The sequence below is a fragment of the Vicia villosa genome, linkage group LG1 (assembly GCF_029867415.1).
Source record: "Vicia villosa cultivar HV-30 ecotype Madison, WI linkage group LG1, Vvil1.0, whole genome shotgun sequence".
Taxonomy (NCBI): Eukaryota; Viridiplantae; Streptophyta; class Magnoliopsida; order Fabales; family Fabaceae; genus Vicia; species Vicia villosa.
In genome coordinates, this window is record NC_081180.1 from 164,135,147 (window position 1) to 164,161,667 (window position 26,521).

At 35.6% G+C, this 26,521-nt stretch overlaps 2 protein-coding genes across 2 annotated transcripts; both read right to left on the minus strand.

Annotated features, from left to right (window-relative positions):
- Positions 1-6,525: 6,525 nt before the first annotated feature.
- Positions 6,526-7,085, minus strand: LOC131644587 (polyubiquitin-like). The gene has a single exon (XM_058915135.1). The coding sequence runs from the start codon at positions 7,059-7,061 to the stop codon at positions 6,594-6,596; it is 468 nt and encodes a 155-aa protein (XP_058771118.1). The 5' UTR covers positions 7,062-7,085; the 3' UTR covers positions 6,526-6,593.
- A 9,034-nt stretch (positions 7,086-16,119) lies between these two features.
- Positions 16,120-17,028, minus strand: LOC131644586 (polyubiquitin 11-like). Its single transcript, XM_058915134.1, has one exon. It carries the CDS (start codon positions 16,906-16,908, stop codon positions 16,213-16,215), a length of 696 nt encoding a protein of 231 aa, XP_058771117.1. The 5' UTR covers positions 16,909-17,028; the 3' UTR covers positions 16,120-16,212.
- Positions 17,029-26,521: the final 9,493 nt, after the last annotated feature.

Below are 26,521 nucleotides of genomic sequence, written 5' to 3' on the forward strand. Positions count from 1 at the left end.
TTCTTCCTGCCTAGAGTTACGGGCTGCGTGTGTGGCCTCCTTTTCTTCATACTGTATATATCCCTGGGCTTTGAGGAAAAACAGGTCCAAGGTGGACAGCGTTTTGATTCCTACGGCTTTGGCAAAGTCAGAACGAGGTCGGAGGCCCCGTTCGAGCAGAAACTTCTTCATGTGGGCCGTCGTAGATACTTGTACGGCCTCTTTGTTAAACCTCTCTATGTAGGCCCAAAGTGACTAATCTTTCCCTTGGATGATGGCCTCCAGGGAGGCTTCTAACTTCGGGTGCCTGCGGGAAGCCGTGAAATACAGCGATAAAAGCTTCCCGAGCCCTTTCCAGGATGTGATGGACTCGTCGGGAAGACTCTTGTACCATGTCATCGCGCCCTTGCGCAGTGTGGTCGGGAACAAACGGCATTTGATCGCGCCGGAAAATCCTTTGTATTCTAGGAGGGCATCGATGTTTTCCATGTGCTCGTCAGGGTCGGTCGTTCCGTCATACGTTCCCAAATGAGGGGGCTTCTCTAGGCCGACCGGTAGGGGTGCTTCTAAAATGGCATGGGACAAGGGGCCCCGACACTCGTCTTCATCGTCACTGAGGATCAGGGTGAAGGACCGACTACGACTTCGTCTGTGATGCTTGCGATCGTCAACGTGCCTTGGAGTAGTTGACTTAGACCTTTTTTTTTGCCAGGGAGACGATGAGCGTTGTCGGGAGCGATGGTCGTTATTTCCTTTCTTGGAAGTGGAAGAGGGGCGCTCTCTCTGGGAGGGAGAGCGATGACGCTTCTTGGTGGCCACGACCTCGTGTTGGGAGCGAGGGTGGCGTCCGGGAGGAGTCTTAGAGCGTCGTTTTTGTTCCAGCGCTCTGATCCGATCATTATATTATTGGATCAGAGCGTTGGTCTGCGCAAGGGCGGCCAAGACGGTAGTCGTGGTCTGGTCCAGGGGGTTGGACCCTTGACTAAGAAAGGGTTCTCCAGAACCGTCTCTTGATGGTCTTTACCGCTGGTCTCTCGGTGGTGGTGCGTAGTGTTGTTACGGGTATCTTCCGAGGAGGGAGACGCTGTAAGACCGTCACAAGGTTGAGGAGTAGTGTTGCTTAGGGGAGGAACAACGAGAGTGATGTCGTTTTTGTTGGTCATTGTTGCGTCCGAAGAAGGGAAGTATTCGTTATTGTCGGCCATGAATGATTGTTGGATGAGAGTTTTGGTTTCTGAATTCTTGCAGATGCAAGAAAGGATCAAGAAGTGCAAGAAAAAGAATCGGGGAAGCAAATCTTCCCCACAATCGGCGCCACTCATCTTCACGAGCAGAACAGGTGGCCAGTGACGGTCAGGCTTGAACTTCGGGACGGTTGAGAGAAAAAATGGGGTTGTACCTGCAAGGCACTTCAATGCCAGAGTAAGTGTTTGAACAACGAGGTACAACAGAAAATTAAGAGATTTTTGGGTAGAATTGTGATTACCTTGCCCTCTAGGGTTAGAGGGCTATTTATAGGACAACTCTATGAAAATGAACTCCATCTTTTGAGGGCCCACGCGTGACTTACGTCCAGGAAACGCGGATAACCAGTCTTTGCCGAGCACGAGGCTTCAGCGTGCTCGGTTATGTCTTGCGTTTTCCCGGAGCAGGCCGGGGAAGGCTGTCGCGTGTTTGGGCCAGGATGCATTGGGCCAAAGAGTGGATTGGGCCAATTGGGATAATTGGGCCAGTCCGGAACAGTAAATATGAATGATAATGGAAAGTTATGGGTGGCTAAACTTATTCCCATGGGAATATTATATTGCCACCCTTTAATCCTTGGAATAAAAAGAGAAGAATCATGTGTAAATAAGATTTCAAGGAATAAAAAATACCTTGAAATAATTTTTTTAAACTTGAATCAAACATGAGAATATAGAATTCCCATAGCTATATTCCCAAGAATGTTTTTTTTAACCTTGAAACAAACACACCCTAAGTCATTCGTTTTAGTACAACACATTAATTTAAAATATTAAAAATAAATTGAATATAGCAGATGAACACTTAACTCTCTCCAATGAAAATTTCAATACAGAGAATCCATTCCTATCATAATACACAGGATTTTATAACCATCTTTAAAGAGCGTCTCCAACAAAGACTTTAAAAAATATAAACAATTTATTTATTTTTTTATTAGATCACATCTATGATTCTATGTGGCAAATTTGAATTTTATAAAATTTGTAGAAATGTTTTATTTAAATTAATCTTCTATACAAATATAAAATTAATTATATTTACAATCAACTAAAAAAGTTAATTAAACTACCATGCTTATAAAAATTTTAAATATACATCACTAAAATTATTAAAATGAAAATATAATATATTTTATAAATGTTAGAACTAAATAAGCTATTGGATTTTCAAAAGAATAAATTAAGTCTTTTGAAAAAAAATGTAAGTAAATAATTTCAATAACTATAAGTCTTATAACATATCTCATATGTAGGTGGTAGATGTCATGTTGAATATTATTTTTGAATTTAAGGTTAATACTCCAACGCTCAAGTCGGGAGATGTCATGTTGTATATTATTTTTGAATTTAAGGTTAATACTCTAACGCTCAAGTCAGTAAAAAAAATAAAAAGTGATATGTGAATGAAAATAGATTTAAATATTTGAGAAATAGTATGCTTTTTCTCTTAAATATAAGAAGTAGTTGGAAATTGAAAGCGTGGAGTGAGGCGTCGCGGTCAACCGTTAGATTAATTTGAATGGCAATCAGAGCTTTCATGGGTGGAATTGTCTACTTCCAGAGAGGAGAAGGTCTACTAGTTCTGCGCGCTGCGACCTGTTTCACCTTACCATTACACCTTTGTCTTTGGGCTTTGCAGACAAAACAAAACAATTTCCCTCCAAGCCTAGTTTCTACTTAGCAGGACGAGGGTTTGCAATAGGTGTTCCTATTCGGCCATTGGATCCAGGGATGAAGTTATTTGAATGGATGTTACTTCCATCGAGAACAAACATTTTTAATGTTTTTCTTGTAATATGTTACATTTTGATGAGAACGACTGACACATGTCTTTGTGCTAGTTGGTGATGATGTTGTGGAACCTTATTTTGCAAGCGATATGCTTTTAACAAGGACATCAACTTTTGATGATCCCAACTAATGTCTTATGATAAGACAAGCATGAACGATCAAGCGGATAAAGATGTAAACCTTATCACTAGGGTTTGATGGACTTGATTGACAATCAAATGGAACATCACATCTAAAACTATGCAAGTAAGTGTCCACAAAAGAGAAAGTATGTGGCAAAGTTTTGAAGTATTTTGGTACCTCCTATTTTAGCTGTGAGTGAAACAAATGTAATACATAAAGGCTTTATCGGAAAAACGCATGGCTAAAGCACCAAACACTAAAAGGATTTTCAAAATATTTTTACCTAAAGAAAATATCTTCAAAAACATCTTGAAGTTGTTCACATGAATTGGGAGAAGTCAAAATAGCCATAGGCGAAATTTTGACTTTTCTAATCGCTTAGAGCATTTGTCTAATTGATTAGATCAGTTCAAAATTAAGTCTCAAGCTATTATATTTCAAACTTACAAACAATTATATTTCAAACTTCTAATCGGTTGGGAAAACTTGTCAATCGATTAGATTGCTTTAAAATGCATTTATTAAAAATTTGTTTTTTGTCAACATCTAGCCTATATATAGATGTCTATTTTCTCATTTCTTTTCTTCCAAAAACGTGTTTTGACATACCTATCTTACTCTATCTTTCTCTAAAGTTTTATTTCACTTTCTCTTATTGAAATTTCAGCCTAAATACTTTTGTGAGAAAATTCTTTTGTGACTGAGGATGTATTTGTAATTCTGTAAAAGAGAGAATTATAATTACGATGAAATAAATCTTTATTTAACAATGTTAATATGGTAAAAGCACAACATTAAATGGTGTCATGTTTAAGTGTAAGGGTGGCAGGTAAAAGTCTCCTAGAACATGTTATTAACAAAAAGAAATACGTTTATGAACTTTCATAACACACTTACCTAGACTCATAGAAAAGACATTGATCTCTCTTTATCTACCTAAGAGAAGTAGAAATCACATTGATCTCTCTTTATCCAAGCCAAAAACCATTTTTAAAACAAGAAAATTTTACCTTACATACTACAATCTTCATTCCAAGCCAAAAACTATTTTTAAAACAAGAGGATTTTACTTGACATATTAAAATCATACTTGATACCGCATATTTTTGTAATATTAAAAATTTGTTTTTCATTTTTTTATTAATCAAATGTTAAATTTTTTTATCATAAATTCAAAAAACTAGCTAGATCACTCGATATGTAGTTTTACTAGCATTTTAAAAAAAATACTATAAAATCATAAGTTTTGAAAAAATATGTGATTTTATATTAAATTTTTCAAATATCCGATAAATTTTGAGAAATTTTTAATTTTATACCGAATTTTTAAAATAATCGGTATAAAATATATGGATGCACCGAATATTTTAAAAAACTTGATAGGTTATTTTTTTAGTTATTATTTTAAAAAACAAAGGATAAATCTAATAAGTTTTGTGATTTTTCACATTTTTGAATTTTTTTTATAAAATTATAATTTATTTTCAAAAATCTATAATTCAACTTAGATATTTGAAAAATCTAATATTAAAATATATATATATATATATATATATATATATATATATATATATATATATATATATATATATATATTAATATATATATACATATATATATATATATGTATATATATATATATATATATATATATATATATATATATATATTAATATATAAAATATATATATATATTAAAATATATATATATATTTTATATATTAATATATATATATATATATATATATATATATATATATATATATATATATATATATATATATATCATTCTGATACAATATGATAGATTTTAAAAACAAATTATAATTTTATATCAATTTTTAAAAAAATCTGATATAAAACATATGGTTTTGTATCATTTATTTTTAAAATTTTGAAATAATATTCTAAATTTTATACCCGTTTTTTTAAATTATAAATTCTAACGATATTTGCATAAATTCAGCATTAATTATCAAAAATTTGATTTAAAAATATTATGGTAACAAGTGATGTGTGGGTGTTAGTATAACTAACTTCTGCAAATTTCTTCCATATCATAATCTTCATATATCTTAGCAAATGTATACCTCCCGCCGCCATTCGTCCCATTTTTAAATATGCTCATGTTTCTAATATTTCCCCACACACTCTTTTTAAATTGGTCTCCATATTCATGTAACAGCTATAACTCTCAAAGAAACAAATTCCTAAATTACCTACCAACATAAAAAAAAACACAAATTCTTACATTATCCACCTACATGAGATACCAGCTAGATAATAAGAATGATTCATTCTGATAATAAGAATGATTCATTCTAGAAATGTTTTGTTGAAGTTGCCATCTCAGCATGGATTTTATGTCTTCCCATATTTCTTCTCAGCTTAGGAGAAACCCTTATAATAAATTTAGAATAACCCTTATAATAAATTTAGAATATGTGAATATAGGCCTTTTTTGATTAGTATCCGATTTATTGAAATGAAATTTCTTAAGAACCAAGAAAAATGTGTAAATACTGTGTAATTAAAACATTCAAAATAAACTTTTTCATTTTAGGAATACTTAGCCATCTTGTTTACTTTTGGTATTGAAGGCAAACATGTTGTGGTAGGGACCCCAATATGCCACCATGGGCCGCAGCGTAGGACGGCTGAGATTGCCGTGTTTGATTTTTCTTTAATTTTAAAATGTTAAAAGGACTATTTTGAATATTTTAAAAAAATCATAATACAACTTTCAACAGTTTTGAGTCTACAACCCATATTTCTCTCTTTGCTTGCATCCATCACGCCCTCTCTCTGCTCCTCTTCTCCTTCTCGGCTAACATTCTGCTTCTTTTCTCAGCTAACATTCTGCCCCTATCTCGTCCTCTCTCTGCTCCGCTAACATTCTATGCCTAACATTGTGCCCCAATCTTTCTCTCTCTCCCCTCTCCTACACCTATGACATTGTGCCCCAATCTTTCTCTCTCTCCCCTCCTACACCTATGACATTGTGCCCCAATCTTTCTCTCTCTCTCCCCTCCTACACCTATGACGCCCTCTTTCTGTTCTCTCTTTCTCGGCTAGAAGAATGCAAGTTAGAAATCATAGAAATCATTGATAGGTTTTTGTCATTAAAAAAATTGAGGAAACTTTCCTATTAAACTTTGAGGAAATTGCCATCTCTGCATCAGAGTTTATTATTGCCTATTTTCATCTTGACATAGAAAACACTGAAAACAATGTAACTTAATAGTGATCCAAACAAAGCAGGGTAACCGGGCATGAACATCCAAATAAACTTCATGGCTCTAAAATTATTTTATAAGTAAATCAACTCATAACAATCTATAATCATCTATAATAACCAAATTTGCATAAAACTTAAAACTTTAATTATTCAATTTTTAATCATCAACAACAGCATTACATATTAAGGGAACTTAAACAGAGAACCTTATGAATCTATACATCACTGCCACCACGGAGCCTGAGAACAAGATGAAGGGTAGACTCCTTCTGAATATTATAATCAGCAAGAGTCCGTCCTTCTTCAAGTTGTTTACCAGCAAAGATAAGACGTTGTTGATCAGGTGGAATCCCTTCCTTATCCTGAATCTTCGCTTTCACATTATCAACTGTATCTGAATTCTCCACCTCCAAAGTAATCGTCTTCCCTGTCAACGTCTTCACAAATATCTGCATTCCACCATGGAGACGAAGAACCAAATGCAGAGTAGACTCTTTCTGGATATTATAATTCGCAAGAGTTCTCCCGTCTTCCAACTGCTTTCCGGCAAAAATCAATCGCTGCTGATCTGGAGGAATTCCTTCCTTGTCTTGAATCTTAGCCTTAACGTTGTCGATTGTGTCAGAGGATTCAACCTCGAGAGTGATGGTTTTGCCGGTCAAGGTTTTCACGAAGATTTGCATGATTAATTTGATCAGATAAACACGATAAAGTGATTGATTATTAGAGAAGAAAAAGGAGATTGATGATTAATGAAGGAGAAGAGGGTGTTAATTTATAATGAGTCAATAGAAGAATCCATAATATTGAATGTGGGTTAGTCGAGATATACAATATGTTAAAAACTAATAGAAGATGGAAGGTTGTAAAACCAAGAAATCCAAACATTCCTCACCTTGATCTACTGGAGAGATAATTCTCACTGCATCTAAGTCGAAGTGGAGGAAGCCTTTGAAATTGTCTAAGGTATGTTTGGTTACAACCACTCTTTTAGCAGGTTTTTGATAATCATTTTCCAAATCATTAAAGACGATCCCACATGTGAACCAATCTGGGTAAGGAGGAAAAAATGATAAAGCAAAAGCTGCACTGGGTAACTTTGGAAATTTGGGTGGTTCGAACTCAAAGGCCAAATCATATTTGAATTCAGGTTTTACAGCTTTAAGGCTCTTTCTTTTAGAAATCTGTTTTTCAAACTTTCCTTTTAAAACGGGGGCTGCATCACAAACTATTCGAACAATTTGTGTGGGATCATAGACAGTTTCAAAGTACTTTTAGAATGCTTGAATTTCTTCAGAATGTGTAAGCTTACCTTTGTAAGATTGATCCTGCAAAGACGAAAAGGCTTTTTTTAGATTAGCTTTGATTTTTCCAGTTGTGTACATGTTTTTAGAATAGAAGTATGTCCACCATTGACCGAATCCCTTGGTGACATAAAACAATGGTTGATATGCTATCAATTGAAATTCAGCGAAATTTGCATGATAATTTTTGTGTGTTGCAATGTCTCGAGCAGTCCAATCAGTCCCTGCAACACATAACTCACGTTTTCGTTTGAAGAGAGAAACATGAATGATTTGACACAAGCCAAATTGTCGAGAGACAAAATTAGGTTGATAAGCCAACAAGCATACGTGACTCTTCACTGGCAAGATTCTTGAAACCAACAATCTTGGAAGCAAGAACGCACGCCATACATCTTCAATCTCCGTATTGGCGTCCCTAACAGCATCTTCGAGCGAGGTAGTAAACCAAGAAGGGTCGTGAGTTCGATTGGCGAATGGGGCCATCGAAGGAGTAAAATTGTGGCGTTTCGAGAACATCAAAGTATATTTGGTGAGAGAGGCTTGTAAATTATCCCCTTCATCAGTTGGAGTTAGTTGAAGGAGCCTAGTGCCTTCGATACTTCTACCTTTCACGTCTGGGTCATTTTCATCAACATGTACATGTGTTGGCAAAGAGGGCTCGAAGGTGGCATTTAACCACAGTTGAAGAAGCCAGTATGGTCCAGACAGAAGGAAGTTGGTGCCAGGTGTATAGTCCTTTTATTTTGCACTAGAAGACCCTAGACTCTCATACAAACTAGCTAGCAGGAGTTCACTTAAGCATACTTTTTGACCAGCATGCAATTGGTTAGCAAGCATTAGAAACCTCTTTGCAACTTGCAGGAATTTGCAACAAAAGAAGAATTTGGATAACCATAAGCCTAGAAATGCTATATGATCTATGTCGGAGACATCTTCTCCCTGAGTATGGTACAAATTGATATAGGCACTGAATGAAGCATTTTTGACATTAAAGTCAATTAAGTTTTTGCTATCCTGATAAGGGTCAAAGGTTTCTCCTGTAGGAGGAAGTCCAGATATGGCAGCTACGTCGAAGAGTGTAGGGGTTATCATTCCACATGGGAGGTGAAAAGGGTTGTATGTATTGTCCCAGAAATACAGGCTAGACAACAATAAAGGTTGGCAATAGCTAAACCCTAGTTTCAACATTTGAATCAGGTCGAAGATGCCTAATTCTTTCCAGAATGAAGCCTTTTCTTTTCAACTTTGGCTAACCAAGCTAGATATGATTTGTCTAAGGTTGGGCAAGAACGAAACGGCCTGAAACTCTCAATAATGTAATCTAATTGGAATGCTTCTTTTTCTATGCTAGAAGTTGAAGAGGTACCTTTAGAGGTTTTTTCCTTAATAGGTTCAACAGAGTTCTGGGTTGAATCTTTGTCCTTAGGAAGAACAGTTTTGTTCGCTATGGGTTTCGTGGTAAAATGACATGGAAAGAATTCTATGCATTTTTCTAAATGGCCTTCAGGAACTAATGGCCCTAGAAACCCTAACATATTTCCAGAAATAAGGATGGGATCATTACTTGGGAAGCAAAAATGGCTTTTTGTTCTTTAATAAGCTTTGGGGCTGTGATGTACTCCTGATTCCCAATTGTGATGATCTTGTTTGTTGGAGTGCTATAAGAAGCGGAACTCTTTGAAGATCCAACGTCTTTGTCCTTCTTTGATTTCTTCTGTTGATTATCAGAAGACATTGTTGCAAATCTTTGAGTTGTAAAAAAGGGTTTTTCAGAAGAGAGAAGTTTCAGAAAATTTGAAGCTAGAAAGAGGTTGAAGATGAAGATTTGCGTAAAAAGGGAAGAAAGAAAGATGGTAAATGGCTTTTATAGGGTTAATCCGTGAGGTGATGGAGTACACCTGGAAGGAGTAATGGGTCGCGTGCCAGCAGTTTGTGAGGAAGTTGTAAAACTACTGTGCATTTTCCTCGGGAGTGGGAGGTTATGATGACAATAACTGCACACACGTCTTAATGAGACATTTTTGGGAAATCAAATCATGATTGACTGACAGTTATTAGACCTTTAGGTCTATGAAAAGTTTTTAGTCGAAATCTAGTAATTAGAAAAACTGTATATCTTTGCATGGATTCGAAATAGACATTTATTGGGGGCAATTTTTTAGCTGGAGATTTCGACCAAAAGATCATAATGCTTTGAAGTGTTGTGTTATGAAGAAAAATGGTTTTGTAAAGTTATTTTGAAATCTTTTTCTTGGAGAGGAAGATTCGTTTTTTTCGAAGGTTGTGATTGAAAAGATTTTGGTAATCTTCACAAGTGCTCTTCGACAGCAGCGTTGGCAGAGTCGAAGCTTTGAGCGGGAAGATTTAAAATTCAAATAGAACAGGTTTTGCCTAACGAACACGTGGAAGCATCTGAAGCGAAGTAACGTTTGAAATATTGAACGTGGCAGTAATCTATGTAGAGACCGTTAGGGTCGAAGTAGTATAAATAGGAGTCTAAGTGTTTAGGCTTGGGGTGTTCGAATGAATATACAAAAAAAATTCACAAAATTACTCAAAGTTCCAGCGTAAGAGAAAAGAGTTTTTGCTGAAACAATGTATGTATGAAGAACACCATCTTTATCATTCATGTTATTTGTTCAATGCAAGTTACATTTACCGTTCATTTATTTACTGCAATTTAAGTTAGAAAGTCTTTATATTCAGTCTATTTACATTCCTGTCATTTATGTCCGGTATCGTCGAAAACCCTTTTAAAAGATCATTTATCTTGTTTTTACATTCGAAGTCATTAGTCTTAAACTTCTATTTAGAGTTATTATCAACAAAAATACCGTAAATCATGAATCAAATCAGTGAAATACAAACCCTTGAGACACATGTCCTAGGATCAATCTAGTCGATCCTGTAAGTTAACAAAGTTATAATCTTGGAAGACTAGCGGTTGTTTGTCAGAAATCACTGGTAAACAATAAGTCACAAATATACACTAATCAAATCCTTTCTTTTTTTTAAAATCAACATTTGTTTCTACAGAAAACATGTTAGTTAATGTAAACTTGAAAATTTTTCATGCCACACAATTGTTCTTTTATTTTAACATTTTACCAATCAACACGTGTATTATAAATTTATAGAAAGAATCTTACAATTATAATTCAACTTGTATGTATCATAATTTAGAATGCAATTCAATCAACATAAAAGCTTGTGGGCAAAACAAATAAAAAGTTAAAGTTGTTTTAATTTTAAGTAAAAAATAAAAAGTTTTAACAAAAAGCTCGTGGGCAAAACCCACCCCGTCTTAACCTGCTTTTTAAATCGAGTTAGACGGGGCAGGCCAACTTAAGGTACCGAGCCGAAAATCTCAGTCCAGCCCGGTGGACCCGACCCGTTTTGCCACCCCTACTTTTAACAAGGACATCAACTTTTGATGATGCCAACTAATATCTTATGATAAGACAAGCATGAACGGTCAAACGGATAAAGATGCAAATGTTATCATTAGGGTTTGATGGACTTGATTATCCGATGATGACAATCAAATCAAATATCACATCTAAAACTACGTAAGTAAGTATCCACAAAAGAAAAAGTATATGGAAAAGTCTTGAAGTATCATGGTACCTCCTATTTTAGTAGTGAGTGAAACAAATGTAATACATTAGGGCTTTATCATAAAAGCGCATGGCTAAAGCACACAAACTCTAAAAGGATTTTCAAAATATATTTATCAAAAGAAAATATATTCAAAAACATCTTGAAGTTGTTCAGATGAATTTGGAGAAGTCAAAGTAGATAAAATTTTGACTTTTTTATTAGAGAATTTGTCTGATTGATTAGATTAGTTCAAAATTAAGTCTCAAGCTATTAGGACAACGCCTTAATAATCTGCGAGGACTAGATTTTTTGTCTTCCTTTTATAAACTTACAAACAATTATATTTCAAACTTCTAATCGGTTGGGAAAACTTGTCAATCAATTAGATTGCTTTAAAATGCATTTATTAAAAATTCATTTTTGAGTCAACATCTAACCTATAAATAGATGTCCTTTTTCTCATTTTATTTCATCCAAAAATGTGTTTTGACTAGGGGTGTACAAGGGTTGGGTTGGACCGGGTTTGGCCTAACCCATTACCCAACCCGTTCAAACTTCAATGGGTTGGATTCGCCGTCCAACCCGCAATTTCATTATCAAAACCAACCCGAACCGACCCGTTCATTTATGGGTTGGTTGGGTTAGGTTCGTGGGTTGTGTTTCAAATAATAAAAAAATGATTTTTTTTCAATTTAAAAATATCGTAACACAATTCTATACATTTATACTCATTTCTAACACACAAAATGGACGAAGCACATCATATAATATCTAATAATATTTATCAATATGACATAACACTAGATAATAGTATATAATTCCACAAGACACGTTATTGTTATAAAATACGTAAGTTCGAAATGATACAAAAGAAAATAAGAAAGAACATTTAGTCTTAGAATTACGTAAACTCATTGATTTAGTAGCATTATTGGTGGAGAATAAAGTCTTTTTGGAAAAATTATGGTTAGTACTGAGCTAATAATTTTATATTTCTATTTAAAATAATAATAAAAATTAAGAAATTACTAATGTAACATCAATGGGTTGGGTCAACGGGTCCGCGGGTTGCAAAACTCAAACCCGATACCCGAACCAAAACTATATGGGTTGTTGCGGGTTGGGTTGGGTATACCCATAAATGAATGAGTTCGGGTAATTTATGGGTTGTTGCGGGTTGGGTTGGGTATACCCATAAATGAATGAGTTCGGGTAATTTATGGGTTGGGTTGGTTTGGGTTGGCGGGTTTGTGGGTTGACCCGCACCCATGAACACCCCTAATTTTGACATATCTCTCTTGTTTTATTTTACTTTTTCTTATTAATATTTCAATCTAAGTACTTTTGTGAGAAAATCCTTTTATGAGTGAGGATATATTTGTAATTCAATAAAAGATACAATTGTAAATTACGATGAAATGACTCTTTATTTAACAATGTTAATATGCTAAAAGCACAACATTTGAAGGGTGTCATGTTTAAGTGTGAGGGTGGCAGGTAAAAATCTGCTAGAACATGTTATTAACAAAAGGAAATATGTTTATGAACTTTCATAACACACCTACCTAAACTCATATAAAAGACATTGATCTCTCTTCATCTACCTAAAATAGTATAAATGTCATTGATCTGTCTTTATCCAAGCCATAAACCATTTTTAAAACAGGAGAATTTTACCGAACACACTAAAATCATATTTGATACCCGTATATTTTTGTAATATTAATATGTTTTTCATTTTTTATTAATCAAATGGATAAAATTGTCATCATACCATACTTAAATTTCAAAAATCTATAATTTTAAATAGATATTTGAAAAATCTGATATTAAAAAATATATATGATTTTATATCCTTTTTTCAAACATTTGATACAATATCATAGATTTTAAAACAAATTATAATTTTATAAGAATTTTTAAAAAAATCCGATATAAAACATGAATTTGTACCGTTTATTTTTAAAAATTTGAAATAATATTTTAAATTTTATATCAGTTTTTTTAAATTATAGATTCTATAAGGATATTTTCATAAATTTAGCATTAATGATCAAAAATTTGATTTTAAGAATATTATGGTAATAGTGATGTGTGGTTCTCCCTACCAAATCCAGCGCCAATCACCACTGGACCAACTAACGATGGGTTAGTTTTCCAGATTTTAAATTTTCATATTAATAGCAAATCATAATGCAATTAACATATGCCACTCAAATTATTCTCCATTTTTAAATATTCAGTGTGTCACCTCTCACTAAAAATTTCTACATTACGCACAAACATAAAAAAAAAAACAAAAAAAAAAAATTCTACATTATCCACAAACATAAAAAAAAAATTCCTATGTTACCCATATACATCAAGAAAAATTATATCATAAATGCAATAATAGAGGAAATGGTCTCGGCAGAAATCCCAAACTGTCTAAGAATTAACCGTCAAGCCTGTTCTTATAAAAAAATTGGGAAAATTTTGAAAATATGATTTATTGAAACAATTAATTTGTGTCTTTCCTATTTATAAGTTATTAGGATTTATGAACATAGGTTTTTATTGATTAGTGTCTGAAATGTGATTAATTTTACTAAAATGAAATTTCTTAAGGATCAAGATAAATGTGTGAATACTAAATTTTTTTTGTGTAATCAGAACATCCAAAATAAACTTTTCGACTTTACAAGTATTTAATAAATAAAATTTATCAAATTTAATGGACACGCTTTAAAAAAAAAATTAATTATGTTGATTTTTTTAAGAAAATGATTAATTAGGTTGATTTCAATGATAAAATACGTCTCATTTACTAAATTAACCTTATTAATAATATGTAGTGGAGTACTAAATCAGTGAGACAGAGAAAGTAACATAAAAATATTATAAAAATATTAGTTAACGGGTATGTAATACATACGTTTATAATTACATTTAATTTATTACTAGTGTCGACACATCAGTCTCGGTGTTGTGTTTCTAGTATATGAACTTCATAGATTAACCAAAAAAAACACAAAATTATGGATCTATCTAGACATTTCCAGCACAGAGCTAGAGACTAAAAGTTACAAATACAACATGGATTTAAAAAATATAGTGTTGATGTAACACGGTTTAATACTAATACTAATAGGAGATAGAGGATTGTGTGATGATGCCATTATCATCACAGCAACAACCTTACTCTCACTCATTAAATTATCTCCGAACTCCATTTGATATTTTCTAACTTAGCCATCTTGTTTCTTGGTATTGAAGGCAAACACAAGCATGTTGGCTTCTTTTGTCTATTCAAAGGAAAATATATAAGTAATCTTCTCATCAAGACCAACATGCTTGGCTTGACTCCAAGCCTTTCTTCCCCATGGTTGCTGGCTCAAAGCTCTCTAAAGATGGCTCTGATCTCGTGTCTGATACCGCCGTCATATGCATGTTGTGGTAGGGGCTCCCAATATGCCACGATCCTAGGTTGTTCAACTCGGCCAGAATAACTGATATATTGGCGCAAAACGGCTCAATGGCAAGAACGGTTGACAAATCAGTAACGGAATCGGTGCAGAATGGCGGGGACGCAGCTTAGAACGGTCGAGACTGCCGTGTCTGATTTTTCCTTAATTTTAATATGCTCAAAGGACTATGCTGAAAGGACTATTTTCAACAGCTTTTGAGTCTACTATCCATAATCCATACTGCTCTCCCTCTCTCTGCTGCTCTAACATTCTACGCCTAACATTCTGCCCCTATCTCGCCCTCTCTGCTCTTTCTCGGCTAACCTCTCCTCTTCTCTTTCTTGGCTAAGATTCCACACAATATTAAAGGAATAATTAAGTGTTTGTTTCTTGAAATTTATTCAAATTTAAGAGTATATTTTGTTTAAGATTTATGATTTTTATTTGTAACATTTGACTACTTCATCAGTAATGAGTAATTTATTTTAGTTTTTAACAACTATGTGGCGGCTGAGTTTAACCTAAGCCACCAAACTGTGATATCCCTCCCATTCAAGAGCAAGAATCTCATCTCTTGGTGGGACAAGATGCAACTGGTGATATCCCTCGCATTCAAGAGCAAGAATCTCATCTCTTGGTGGGACAAGATGCAACTGGTGATATCCCATTCAAATCTCTTGGTGGGACAAGATGCAACTCGTGATACCCCATTCAAATGCTGAAGCAGAACACAAGAGTTTGGCTTTTGCTAATTCTGAACTTCTGTGGACTCAATTTCTACTCCAAGAATTGGGCATTAGTTACTCCTCCCCAACTATTCACTGAGTACAGTTAAGTGGACTCAATCTCTACCCCCAATAACCCAACTATTCACTGAATAGTATTGCAACAATACAAGTACTATTGCCTTAACTCACAACCTAACTTGCAAAAGAGCCTGATTCCCAAATGAGAAAGCATGCTCATCCCAAGTGCATTTCATTCACACAAACTGTGTAACACTATATCACATCAGCTCAGATAAGCTTTCATGGGAGTATTAAGGGAATTAACTAATACCTTGTAATTCAAATTTAACCACCACAATTTACTAACAGTGCAGAAATTCAGTAGTTGAGAACTCTCAACAATTCATAAACTCTATGCAATTCTAACACTATCAAGCAACTAAGAAGAGTGCAGGTTGGAAATCATTTCCATCTCTGCATCAGAGTTGATTTTGCCTATTTTCCTCTTGACATAGAAAACACTGAAAACAATGTGACTTAATAGTGATCCAAACAAAGCAGGGTAACCGGGCATGAACATCCAAATAAACTTCATGACTCTAAAATTAATTTATAAGTAAATCAACTCATAACAATCTATAATCATCTATAATAACCATATTTGCATAAAATTAAAAACTTTAATTATTCAACTTTCAATCATCAACAACAGCATTACATATTAAGGGAACGAAAACAGAGAACCTTATGAATCTATACATCACTGCCACCACGGAGCCTGAGAACAAGGTGAAGTGTAGACTCTTTCTGAATATTATAATCAGCTAGAGTCCGTCCATCCTCCAGTTGTTTACCAGCAAAGATAAGACGCTGTTGATCAGGTGGAATCCCTTCCTTATCCTGAATCTTGGCTTTCACATTATCAATTGTATCCGAACTCTCCACCTCCAAAGTAATCGTCTTCCCCGTCAACGTCTTCACAAATATCTGCATTCCACCACGCAGACGAAGCACCAAATGAAGAGTAGACTCTTTCTGGATATTATAATCCGCAAGAGTTCTCCCGTCTTCCAACTGCTTTCCTGCAAAGATCAACCGCTGCTGATCGGGAGGAATTCCTTCCTTGTCTTGAATTTTGGCCTTCACGTTGTCGATTGTGTCGGAGGATTCAACCTCAAGTGTGATGGTTTTGCCGGTTAGGGTTTTAACGAAGATTTGCATGCCGCCGCGGAGACGGAGAACGAGGTGGAGTGTGGATTCTTTCTGGATGTTGTAGTCGGCTAGGGTTCGGCCGTCTTCTAATTGTTTACCGGCGAAGATGAGACGCTGCTGGTCTGGTGGAATGCCCTCTTTGTCTTGGATTTTGGATTTGACGTTGTCGATGGTGTCGGAGGATTCAACCTCTAGGGTTATGGTTTTGCCGGTCAGAGTTTTCACAAAGATTTGCATGATTAATTGGATCTGATAGAGTGATTGATTTTTTAGAGAATAGAGGAGATTGATGATTAACGAAGGAGAAGAGGTTATTAATTTATAAGGAGTGAATAGAAGAACCTAGAACGTTGAATGGGAGAAGATAAGTAATGGATTTTGTTTCGGAAAGGGTATAGAATATTCCAACACTTGACGTGGCGATTTTATCCACACGACTATTGCACGCAACATCAGGTGAATTGGTCAAAGCTCTTTTTAGCAACCGTCAAAGAAGATTATCATAGTTTAGTTATTGTAATTTTGGTTTTAATTTTTTAATTTTTTTTTTTTAATTTGATACGTTTGTCGCTCCATTTTAGGGTGTGTTTGGTTGTAACATTCTTTGAAGTTTTATTTCCATCATTATTATTACTTGGAATAATATAAACAAAAATTAAATTTTCTAGAAAAGCCTATGATATTTTTTAATTTAAAAATAAATAAATAAATAAATGTTAGTTGTAGTTTAGTTTAATTTTATGCCATACCGTCAAGTGCCCCACCTGTCCTGACACGATGTCGTTGGTACAAAAATGTCCCATTTGTCACCCTCATGATACCATCCAATATACGTCTGTGATCAGAACCCTCAGGGAAGAAACCATTGTCAATGCCTGTCCGCGCCATATCAAGTATCTCACGACAGCGAGGAGTAACATCCTTAGTGTGGTTCAACTGAGACTCGTGAGTCTGCAAGATCTCCTAATGGGCTGGTCTGGGTGGTGATCCCGTTGTTGTAGGGATCATGTAGGGGTGTTACACCATGAAGTACCAAGTGATGTACCCGCCGACACAGCTCCAGTCTACCTTTAATCTGGTGGCCTGAGCCTCGTCTGGAACCATGTGATGTTCAAAGTCTACAAAGATCTCATATATCTACCGATGGGTAATCACGATAGGAGCGGAGACAGAAGGGTAGCGAGGAATCGTCTGACACTAGTCGAACTGCCGCATGACGCGCTCTGGGAGATAGCGAACAATGATGTTCGAATTGGCAGCCAACCATCTAGAATATAATGCAACGTCATCCCACGGAACCGTCTCACGGTTAAGAGCGTAGTAGTCATAACGGATTTCCTCGGTAGTCATGCGGTCCAGATAGTTTCTGTACGGATCCGACACCTAGTTCCCTTTGAGGGGGACGATGGCACTAACACGCGACATGGCCTCAGTGTAGCCAATCACCTCTCCCCATCCAATGATCTTAGGGAAGTTTTGTAATATCCAACCCTGAAATGAAAAAAAAAACAGAGATCAAACATTATCACGAATATAGAATGAACAACTTTGAGAAAAAGTATAAGGATATAAGATTGTTACCACTAAGAGTGAATAGCTTCCTGCCAAGGCCCTTGCCTTCCACATGCATCCCTCTCCGAGTTTATAGTAGTTTCACGCCAGTGTGGCCACTCCCTAGTTGTACTCATGGATTTGTGCGATATCCAAAAAGTACCTTAGGTAAGCGACATTTGTTTACGAGGAGCTCGTGTCCACAAACACCTGAGTACCTACCAAAAATAGGAAGTAACACCTCAACACATGTTGTTTGTATATGTTCACCTCTAATGGGTCACCAGCAGCTTATTATGCCGCAAAGAGCTCAACATCATATCTTTGCGTCAAGAAGTGAAATCTCACGTGGGCGTCGTGGGTCCTTTCCACCTCCTCAAGCGCATTCTTTGGATCTTCCTCGAGCTCCTCAATCAGAGTCTCCCTCGCTTCTTCATCCTACCGAGACCAAAGAGGGTACCCCAGATAGGTATTGTTAGAACAAGATTGAGAATCTATGTTCAGAATCTAGTTTTGATGATAACAAGCATATATTTTATGAGTAACAATTTTATTACTAATGGTTTCATTTAGTATGCAGATATTATGTTATAAATCTTATACAGGATTCATCAGAAAAAGAGTACAACAACTGCATCAGAAACTGGCTCAGATATGAAATCAAACATCCAGAAGATTGATGAAGCTAAACATCATTCATCAGATGTTCTGATTAAGAATACGTCAAACAAGTCAAGATCAGCAAATCAAAAGTAAAGAAGCAACAATGAGGTACAAGACCACTCAGAAGAATATGAAACAACAACAGTATCACAAAAAGCACACAATCAGAAAGTACATCAGAAGCTTCAAGGAAAATGAACAAGAAAGATCAGCTGCAAGAAGCTTTGCAACATCAGAAGATCACGCACGCAGAAAGATCAGAAGATCTGAAGTTACAAGTTCTGAAGCTACGACACAGAGACATGCAAGATACAAACATCAGTAGAAGTCGCGTACAAGTCAATGAAGAACCTACGGCTCAACATACAAATTGAATAAAACACAAGAGCTTAGAATCAGGGAGAACCGTTACAAACATCACCATTAGCAAAACAGTTACAACAATTAATTGACACAACTCCCAAGGTTGATTAAAAGAAGTAAGCCACATGCAACGCATTGGGAAGACAAGCTAATTCAAAGAAACGCGCCATCAACTGCAATCATCATGTTGAAGATAAGGTTTTGCCAAGAACAACACATGTCATAAAAGGCTCAATCTAGACGAAGCATTCAAAGCCATATTCAAACAAATTTCAACGGCTAGATTCCAACGGTAACATACCAAGCTCTATAAATAGACCAAGCTTCAAAACGTGAAGGTATACTTCCAAGTATGCATCCAGAGTATGCAGTCAGTGTGTGTATCAGATTATGTATTCATGATACATCTACAGAGAGCAGAATATGAGAGATCTTAAGAGAAAATCTGTGGAAGAACAAATGAGCATGAAAGTGTAAAAGAAGAATGTTGAAATCATGTTTCAGAAGTTCCACAAGAGGCAACACATACTTAGTATGTGATAATCCACTGTGTTATATACACAAACGATATGCCTAATACAAGCAAAGAAGAAATCTCTGCTGTTGAGCAGTATTTTCCACTGGAGTTATCATAAGTTCACCAATACTTGATCAACTCATACGTTGTACATATTAAATGACCTGTGAAACTGAATACACTGAGTTGTTGCTCAAAGAAGTGTTTCATGTTTACTTGTGTTCATTAAATGTGTTATGAGCTGTAACAAGCTATATGATCAGTGTTCAAGAAGAAGATGAAGATTTACTCACAGGAAGCAATTAACATGAGAGTTGATGCTCCATATATGCTTAAGAAGATGAGAAGAAGATGGTCTTATAAGAAGGAATTAATTTCAAAGGCTGGAGCTCTAATCTCCTTATTCAGACAAGAAAGGACCAATCCTGAAAGAAGTAATCCATACAAGAGTTATTGCTCTTAATTTTCTTTTAGAACAAGATGAAGATAATTTGAAGAAGCATCTCAAAATAAAGCTACTCTAAATCTGCTTTCAGAAGATGAAGATCAAATCATAAGCAATCGACAATAGAGCTGCTGCTCTAAATCAGCTTAAGAAGATTTGAAGACAAAGATCAGCATGAAGAAGCACTTACCATTTGGAGCTGATGCTCATATTCTGCTTAACAACCAACATGCAAGGATCTCACACAGAAGTTGAAGACAAGAAGACTACAAGTTTATTTGTTATTCTTGTATTTAAATGTAGAACACATAGAGTTGTTGCTCGTAGTGTGTTATATCTTAGAAACTTCTGAGAGATTATTTAGGCTCCAGAAGTGACTTCTAGTCAGTGAGTCGTAAACATATGTATTGAGAATAGGAGACCATCTGCTTGAATAAGAAGCACATCTGTAAATCTCTAGAAGATGCCTTGAGCGACCAGTTGAGGTCAGAAGCTTTAGAAGACAATTGGTTGCGGTCATTGTGGAAATCTCTTGGAGACCAAGTGAAGGTCAGGAGTCCAGGAGTCAATGGATGTTATATCTCGTGGAGATCACTGAAAAGTCCATTGTAGTCAGTCACAGCAGGTAGCTGTGCAGGGAGTTAGTTACAACGCTTTGTTATGCAGGTTACTAGATTGATGAACGTTATGTCCTGAAGGGATCACTGAACGGTTCAGTCATCTAGGGGTTAGTCACTCGCGGGTAGCTTGTGTAGGGTTAGTCATAACAAGTTAGTTATGTAGGGAGTCACAGCAGGTAGATTGTGTAGGGTTCCTGAGTCAATGAACATTATATCTCGTGGAGATCACTGAACGGGTCATTGTCCAGATGGTTAGTCACGACAGTTGGCTGTGCAGGTTGTTAGTCACGACAGAGGTTCGTGCAGTTGTAATCATGAATTGGTTATAATGGATTAAGACCTCTTTTGAGAGGCAAATCACCTGAAGAAGGTGGACTGGAGGTAGCCTTATTCAGAAGGTGAACTGATAACACGAAAATGTATCACATATTTGGCTTGATTTATATAGATTATTTCTCTATTTTATTTTAATTAAGTTGCTTTATGTTGGTATTATGCTGATATTTTCATTGTTTCAGGTGTTATGTTCATTTTGAGAACTATTTGTCAAAAGAAGAAGAAATGAAGAAAAATAAATCTAAAAAGATAAGTAAAGAAGAAGTGAAGCAATAGTAAAGACTGGAGGTGCAAAGAGCAACGTGGCTCAGCCCATGAAAGAAAGGAGATGCCCGTCTTGGGCCTAACAGCTTGGAGACGTCCGTCTCCCAAGCCCAAAGTTGAAGAAGTCCACGTGAAGGATGGAGACGCTCGTCTCCCACTCTTCCTTGGCCACGTCACCATGAGATCAAAGTGGAGACTCCTGTCTCCACTATTCTAGGTTAAAGTGAAGACGCACGTCTAAAGTGTCGTTCTATAATTGTGTAAAAAAAGATGGAGACGTGGGGGACCAAGTAAATACGCACGTTACATGCTTCCACTATAAATATAACCCTGATAGTTTATTATCGGGGTCTGAGTTTTTCACTCCTTCAATTGGCATCAGAGCGCCTTGGTTGTAGGTGCAAACACTTAACAGTGCTAGACAAAAGATTCAGGAGAAAAACACGAAAATGGCAACCTCAGTTCCACCTCCTACTGAACAAAACAACAATGGTAACAACAGCTTCAATGGATTCAACAGGCCACCAGTCTTTGATGGTGAAAATTTTGAATATTGGAAAGATAGGCTAGAGAGCTACTTTCTATGTCAAGATGGTGACCTATGGGATTTGGTGTTGGATGGTTACAAACATCCAGAAACTGGTGGAGTCAAAATCACCAGACAAGCTATGAGTGATTCTCAAAAGAAAGATTTCAAAAATCACCATAAAGCAAGAACTATTTTGTTAAATGCTATATCTCATGCTGAGTACAAAAAGATAACCAATAGGGAAACAGCTCATGAGATATTTGAATCCTTGAAAATGACTCATAAAGGGAATGCTCAAGTAAAGGAGACCAAAGCTCTAGCTCTCATCCAGAAGTATGAGGCTTTCAAGATGGAAGATGATGAAAACATTGAAGCAATGCTTTCTAAATTCCAGACTCTGACAGCTGGACTGAGAGTTCTAGGCAAAGGCTACATTGAAGCGATGTGTAACTTCTATGTGTATGGGTATTTTGGTTCTAACATTTCCCCACACACATCGACACATCGACTTGTGATAGCTAGCACCTTGCTCACCACAATCTTTTCAAACTATCTCCATTTTTAAATACTCGGGATATTACCTCTCTAACTAAACCCAAAAAAAAAACAAGTTTCTAATGTCCTAGCTATGTCATGGACAGTATGGATAAATTATATCTTAAATAAATGCAATAACAAAAATGGCTTCTGGAAATATTTTAGTCAAAGACAGTAGTATCATAGATGATGGGAACTGTATAAGCTAAAAATGTAACTACTAAAATTCCAAACATTATGCATGGCTGGAGAAATCCCAAACTATATAAGAATTTGAAGCCTTGGAAGAAAAGTGATGTGGTCGGGAGAAGTTCTCAATGTTATTAGGATTTTGTGTTTTTAGCATTCCTTCCTTCCTTTTTCTTGGAGCTGCATATTTATAATATATGGTACCTAATAGAGTAATTAAATCGTCTTTATTGCTATCATGGTGATGGTTCCCTTGTCACTTTGAGATCATAAATGGTATTAAGTGGTTATAATGTTCAGGTTTCTAGTCTTAATAGTCGACTGGAATCGGGTGTCTTTGATGTAGCTGGGCAGCTTGGTAGATTATCCGGGATATACATTCCGTACCTACACCAATAAAAAAAACAAAAGATCTATTGGTTAGGATTACATTTTGTACCAAAGTTTACAGCAATTAGAATGACAAATTCAAAAAACAAAAGAGATATTGGTAAGGATTATATTTTGTATCAAAGTTCAAAGAAATTAAAATGACAAAGTCTTGTACAGAAGCCCTTTTATTGACCAATATAAACAACATCATCAAGTCAGAATTACACTTATAGATTGTATAGCAGACGTATAGCTTTTTCATATGATTCAACAATACTGAGAATATACTCGTGAGGATGAAATGAGATACGTTAAGAAGTGCATTTCTAACGATCCTATGCACGAAAGGCATAGTAAGAACAAAAAATATAAGCTTGGTTACCAGCTAACTAACATCAAGCTTATCATGCAACAAGACAATAAGAATGATTCATGCAAGAAAACATTGATAGGTTATTATTGTTATGCAAATCGGGGAAATTAGCATGTCAGCATCACTGGATCAGGGTTGTAATGTCTTCCCATCTTAAGAGAGAAAACCTTGACAACAAATTTATGTGTCTTTCATATATCATTAGGACATAAGCTATTAAGGTTTGATAATGCATATCCTTTTATGGATTTGTGTACAATTACAAGTCTGGTTAGTTTTAGTGAAATGAAATTTCTCAAGGGCCAAGATATATGCGTGAATACTAATGTATATGTATAATCACGGTTATAACATGGTTATAACATAGTTGTCTGAGATATAGACAGATCAACTAATGTAACTTCAATAGATTCAGTGAAATAGGTAGATCAACTAATGTAACTTCAATAGATTCAGTGGAAGCAGAGGAATCGGGCATGGACCTGCAAAATAAACTTCATGGTTTTACAAGTATTTAATAAATAAAGTTGATCAAATTCGCACAAAACAGAAACAACGTAGATTTAACTTGTCTTCCACCAGTCACCAAAACCAAACCTCCACCAATTAACACTCATCCGATGCACACTAGCTCAAAGGATATCATTGTCTGCCATAGACTTCATCCTATTCATGTTATTTCTCATGTTGAGCCAAGAAACATTAAACAGACTCTCTCTAATCCTTCCTGGTTAGCTGCCATGACCCAGAAGTGTTGTCTTAATGAACAATGCCACTTGGTCTCTTGTCCCTCTCCCACCATGCTATATTTCCATTGGCTGCAAGTAGTTGTTCAGGTCAAGGAGAATCCTAATAGCTCTATAAACAAGTATATAGTCAGACTTGATGCCAAAGGATTCCATCGAAGATATAGTGATGACTACAGTGAGACATTCTCACTAGTGATCAAACCAATCACACTCAAAATAATTCTTACCTTGGCTCTCTCTAAAGGGTGGCAACTTCATCGGCTTGATGTTAACAATGTCTTTCCCAATGTCTTTCCCGATGGCTTCTTGGAAGATGAGTACATGAACCAACCCCCTGACTTCTTTGAATAAGTCCATGGTCTTCAAACCCAACAAGACTATGTATGGCCTCAATGGTCCCTTGGTTCAACTTCACTTTGTTCCTAATAAATGTGACCCATCTTTATTTGTATATTCCAAAGCACATGCATGATCTACATGCTATGTTATTATCATCACAACAACAAGCCAACTCTCACTCATCAAATTATCTCCAAACTCCATTTAGTATTTTCTCTAAACTATTTTAGCCAACTTGATTATTTTCATGGTATTGAAGTCAAACACAAACATGTTGGCTTCCTTTCTCCATCCAAAGAAAAGTGTATAAGCGATCTCTCATCAAGATCAACATGCTTGACACCAAGGCCCTTCCTTCTCCCATGGTTGCGGGCTTAAAAATCTCAAAATATGGCTCTGATCCCACCATGTACAGGTTGTGGTAGGGGCTCTCCAATAAAACCGGACATTTCCTTTGTCATCAACAAGCTGTGCTAATTCATCGTCAAACCTCCATTAGCAAAAGCTGTGAAATGAATCTAAGATACCTCAAAGGCACTATCTCTTGGGGACTGCACTTGTCTTCAGTCTCTATCTCTCACAGCTCCCTAGAGCTTGTGTGTTCCTTGCAAAGAATCTCATAATTTGGTGGGACAAGAAGCAACTGGTTGTATCTCATTCAAGTACTGAAGCAGAGTACAAGAGAGGTTGGCTTTTCCTAACTCTGAAGTATGTGGATTCAATCTCTACTCCATTCACTGACTACACTTATGGTGTGTTTGAAACAAGAGAGAGAAGTATCAAAGAGAGAAGTTGAAAAGAAAAAGAACAACTTCTCTTGCTTCGCAGTGCAAAGAAAGGTTGATGAGAGAAAGAGTATAGGTGGGTCCCACCATATTTTGCTTTCTTCTCGTCATAGGAGAGAAAGAGAAGAGAAAGCTCTAATTTGTTTTGTTTTCAATGCAGCCCTTGTGTTTTTTATGTATTGTTTCAAATGATACTAAATTTTGTTAATTTAGAAAAAGCTATTGATTGGTTTTGGTTTGGGTTTATTATTTCTTAACTTACTTTTTACCCAGATTTTACCGAAATTCATTTTATTGTATTTTTTTAATTTCATTTTATTTTTCTTACGTCAAAGTTTGATGGTTTTTCTTATAAAAAAAAATTTTACAAATTAAATTATTTTAAATAATTAAAATAGTAAAACAATTAATTAATAGTTGTTATTTTTAATTAACATTAAAAAAATTTAATAACATAAAATTTTGTAGTATTAGTTTCTTTAACAAACAAAGGGTATTTTTGTCCTTTCAAAAATAATTGCACTTCTCTCTTCTATTTCTTTCATACTTCTTTTATAACAAACAATACATTAAATGTACTCTATGTCTCACTCATTTCTCATTCATTTCTCTCTTCCAAGGTCGTCACAAGTTTTTGGAGGCTCTGTGTAGATTAGCCGCAATTTAACCATAAAAAATTATTAGAGGCCCTATGTACTCATGATATAACCTACCTGATATTTTATGAGGCCCTATTTAGCTATAGTTTAACTCTGGAAAATTTGAGGCCCTGTACGGTAGCCCGCTTTGCACGCCCTCAAAGACGGCCCTGCTCTCTTCATACACTCTTTCTCACATACTTCTCTCTTCTCATTTTCATCTCAATACCAAACACACACTTAGGTGGATTTTCAATTTCTACTCCAAGAATTAGGCATCAACTACTCCTTACAACTATTCACTGACTACTCCAAGCATGCTATCCCAGGGCATTTCAGTGGTCATCATCAGTGCGCTGATTTCATGATGAAGGCTCTATTCGAATAAATTTGAAAAGTTTAGATTCAAACTAACTGAGGGAGCTCTACCACATCCCCTTAGATAAGCTTGCTGTGATTATTAAGGGGATTAACAAAGTCCTAGAGCTAGTAATTCAAATTTAACAATCATAATTTACAAAAAGTACATAAATTCAGTTGAGACTCTCAACAATTAATAAACTCTATGCAATTCAATCGA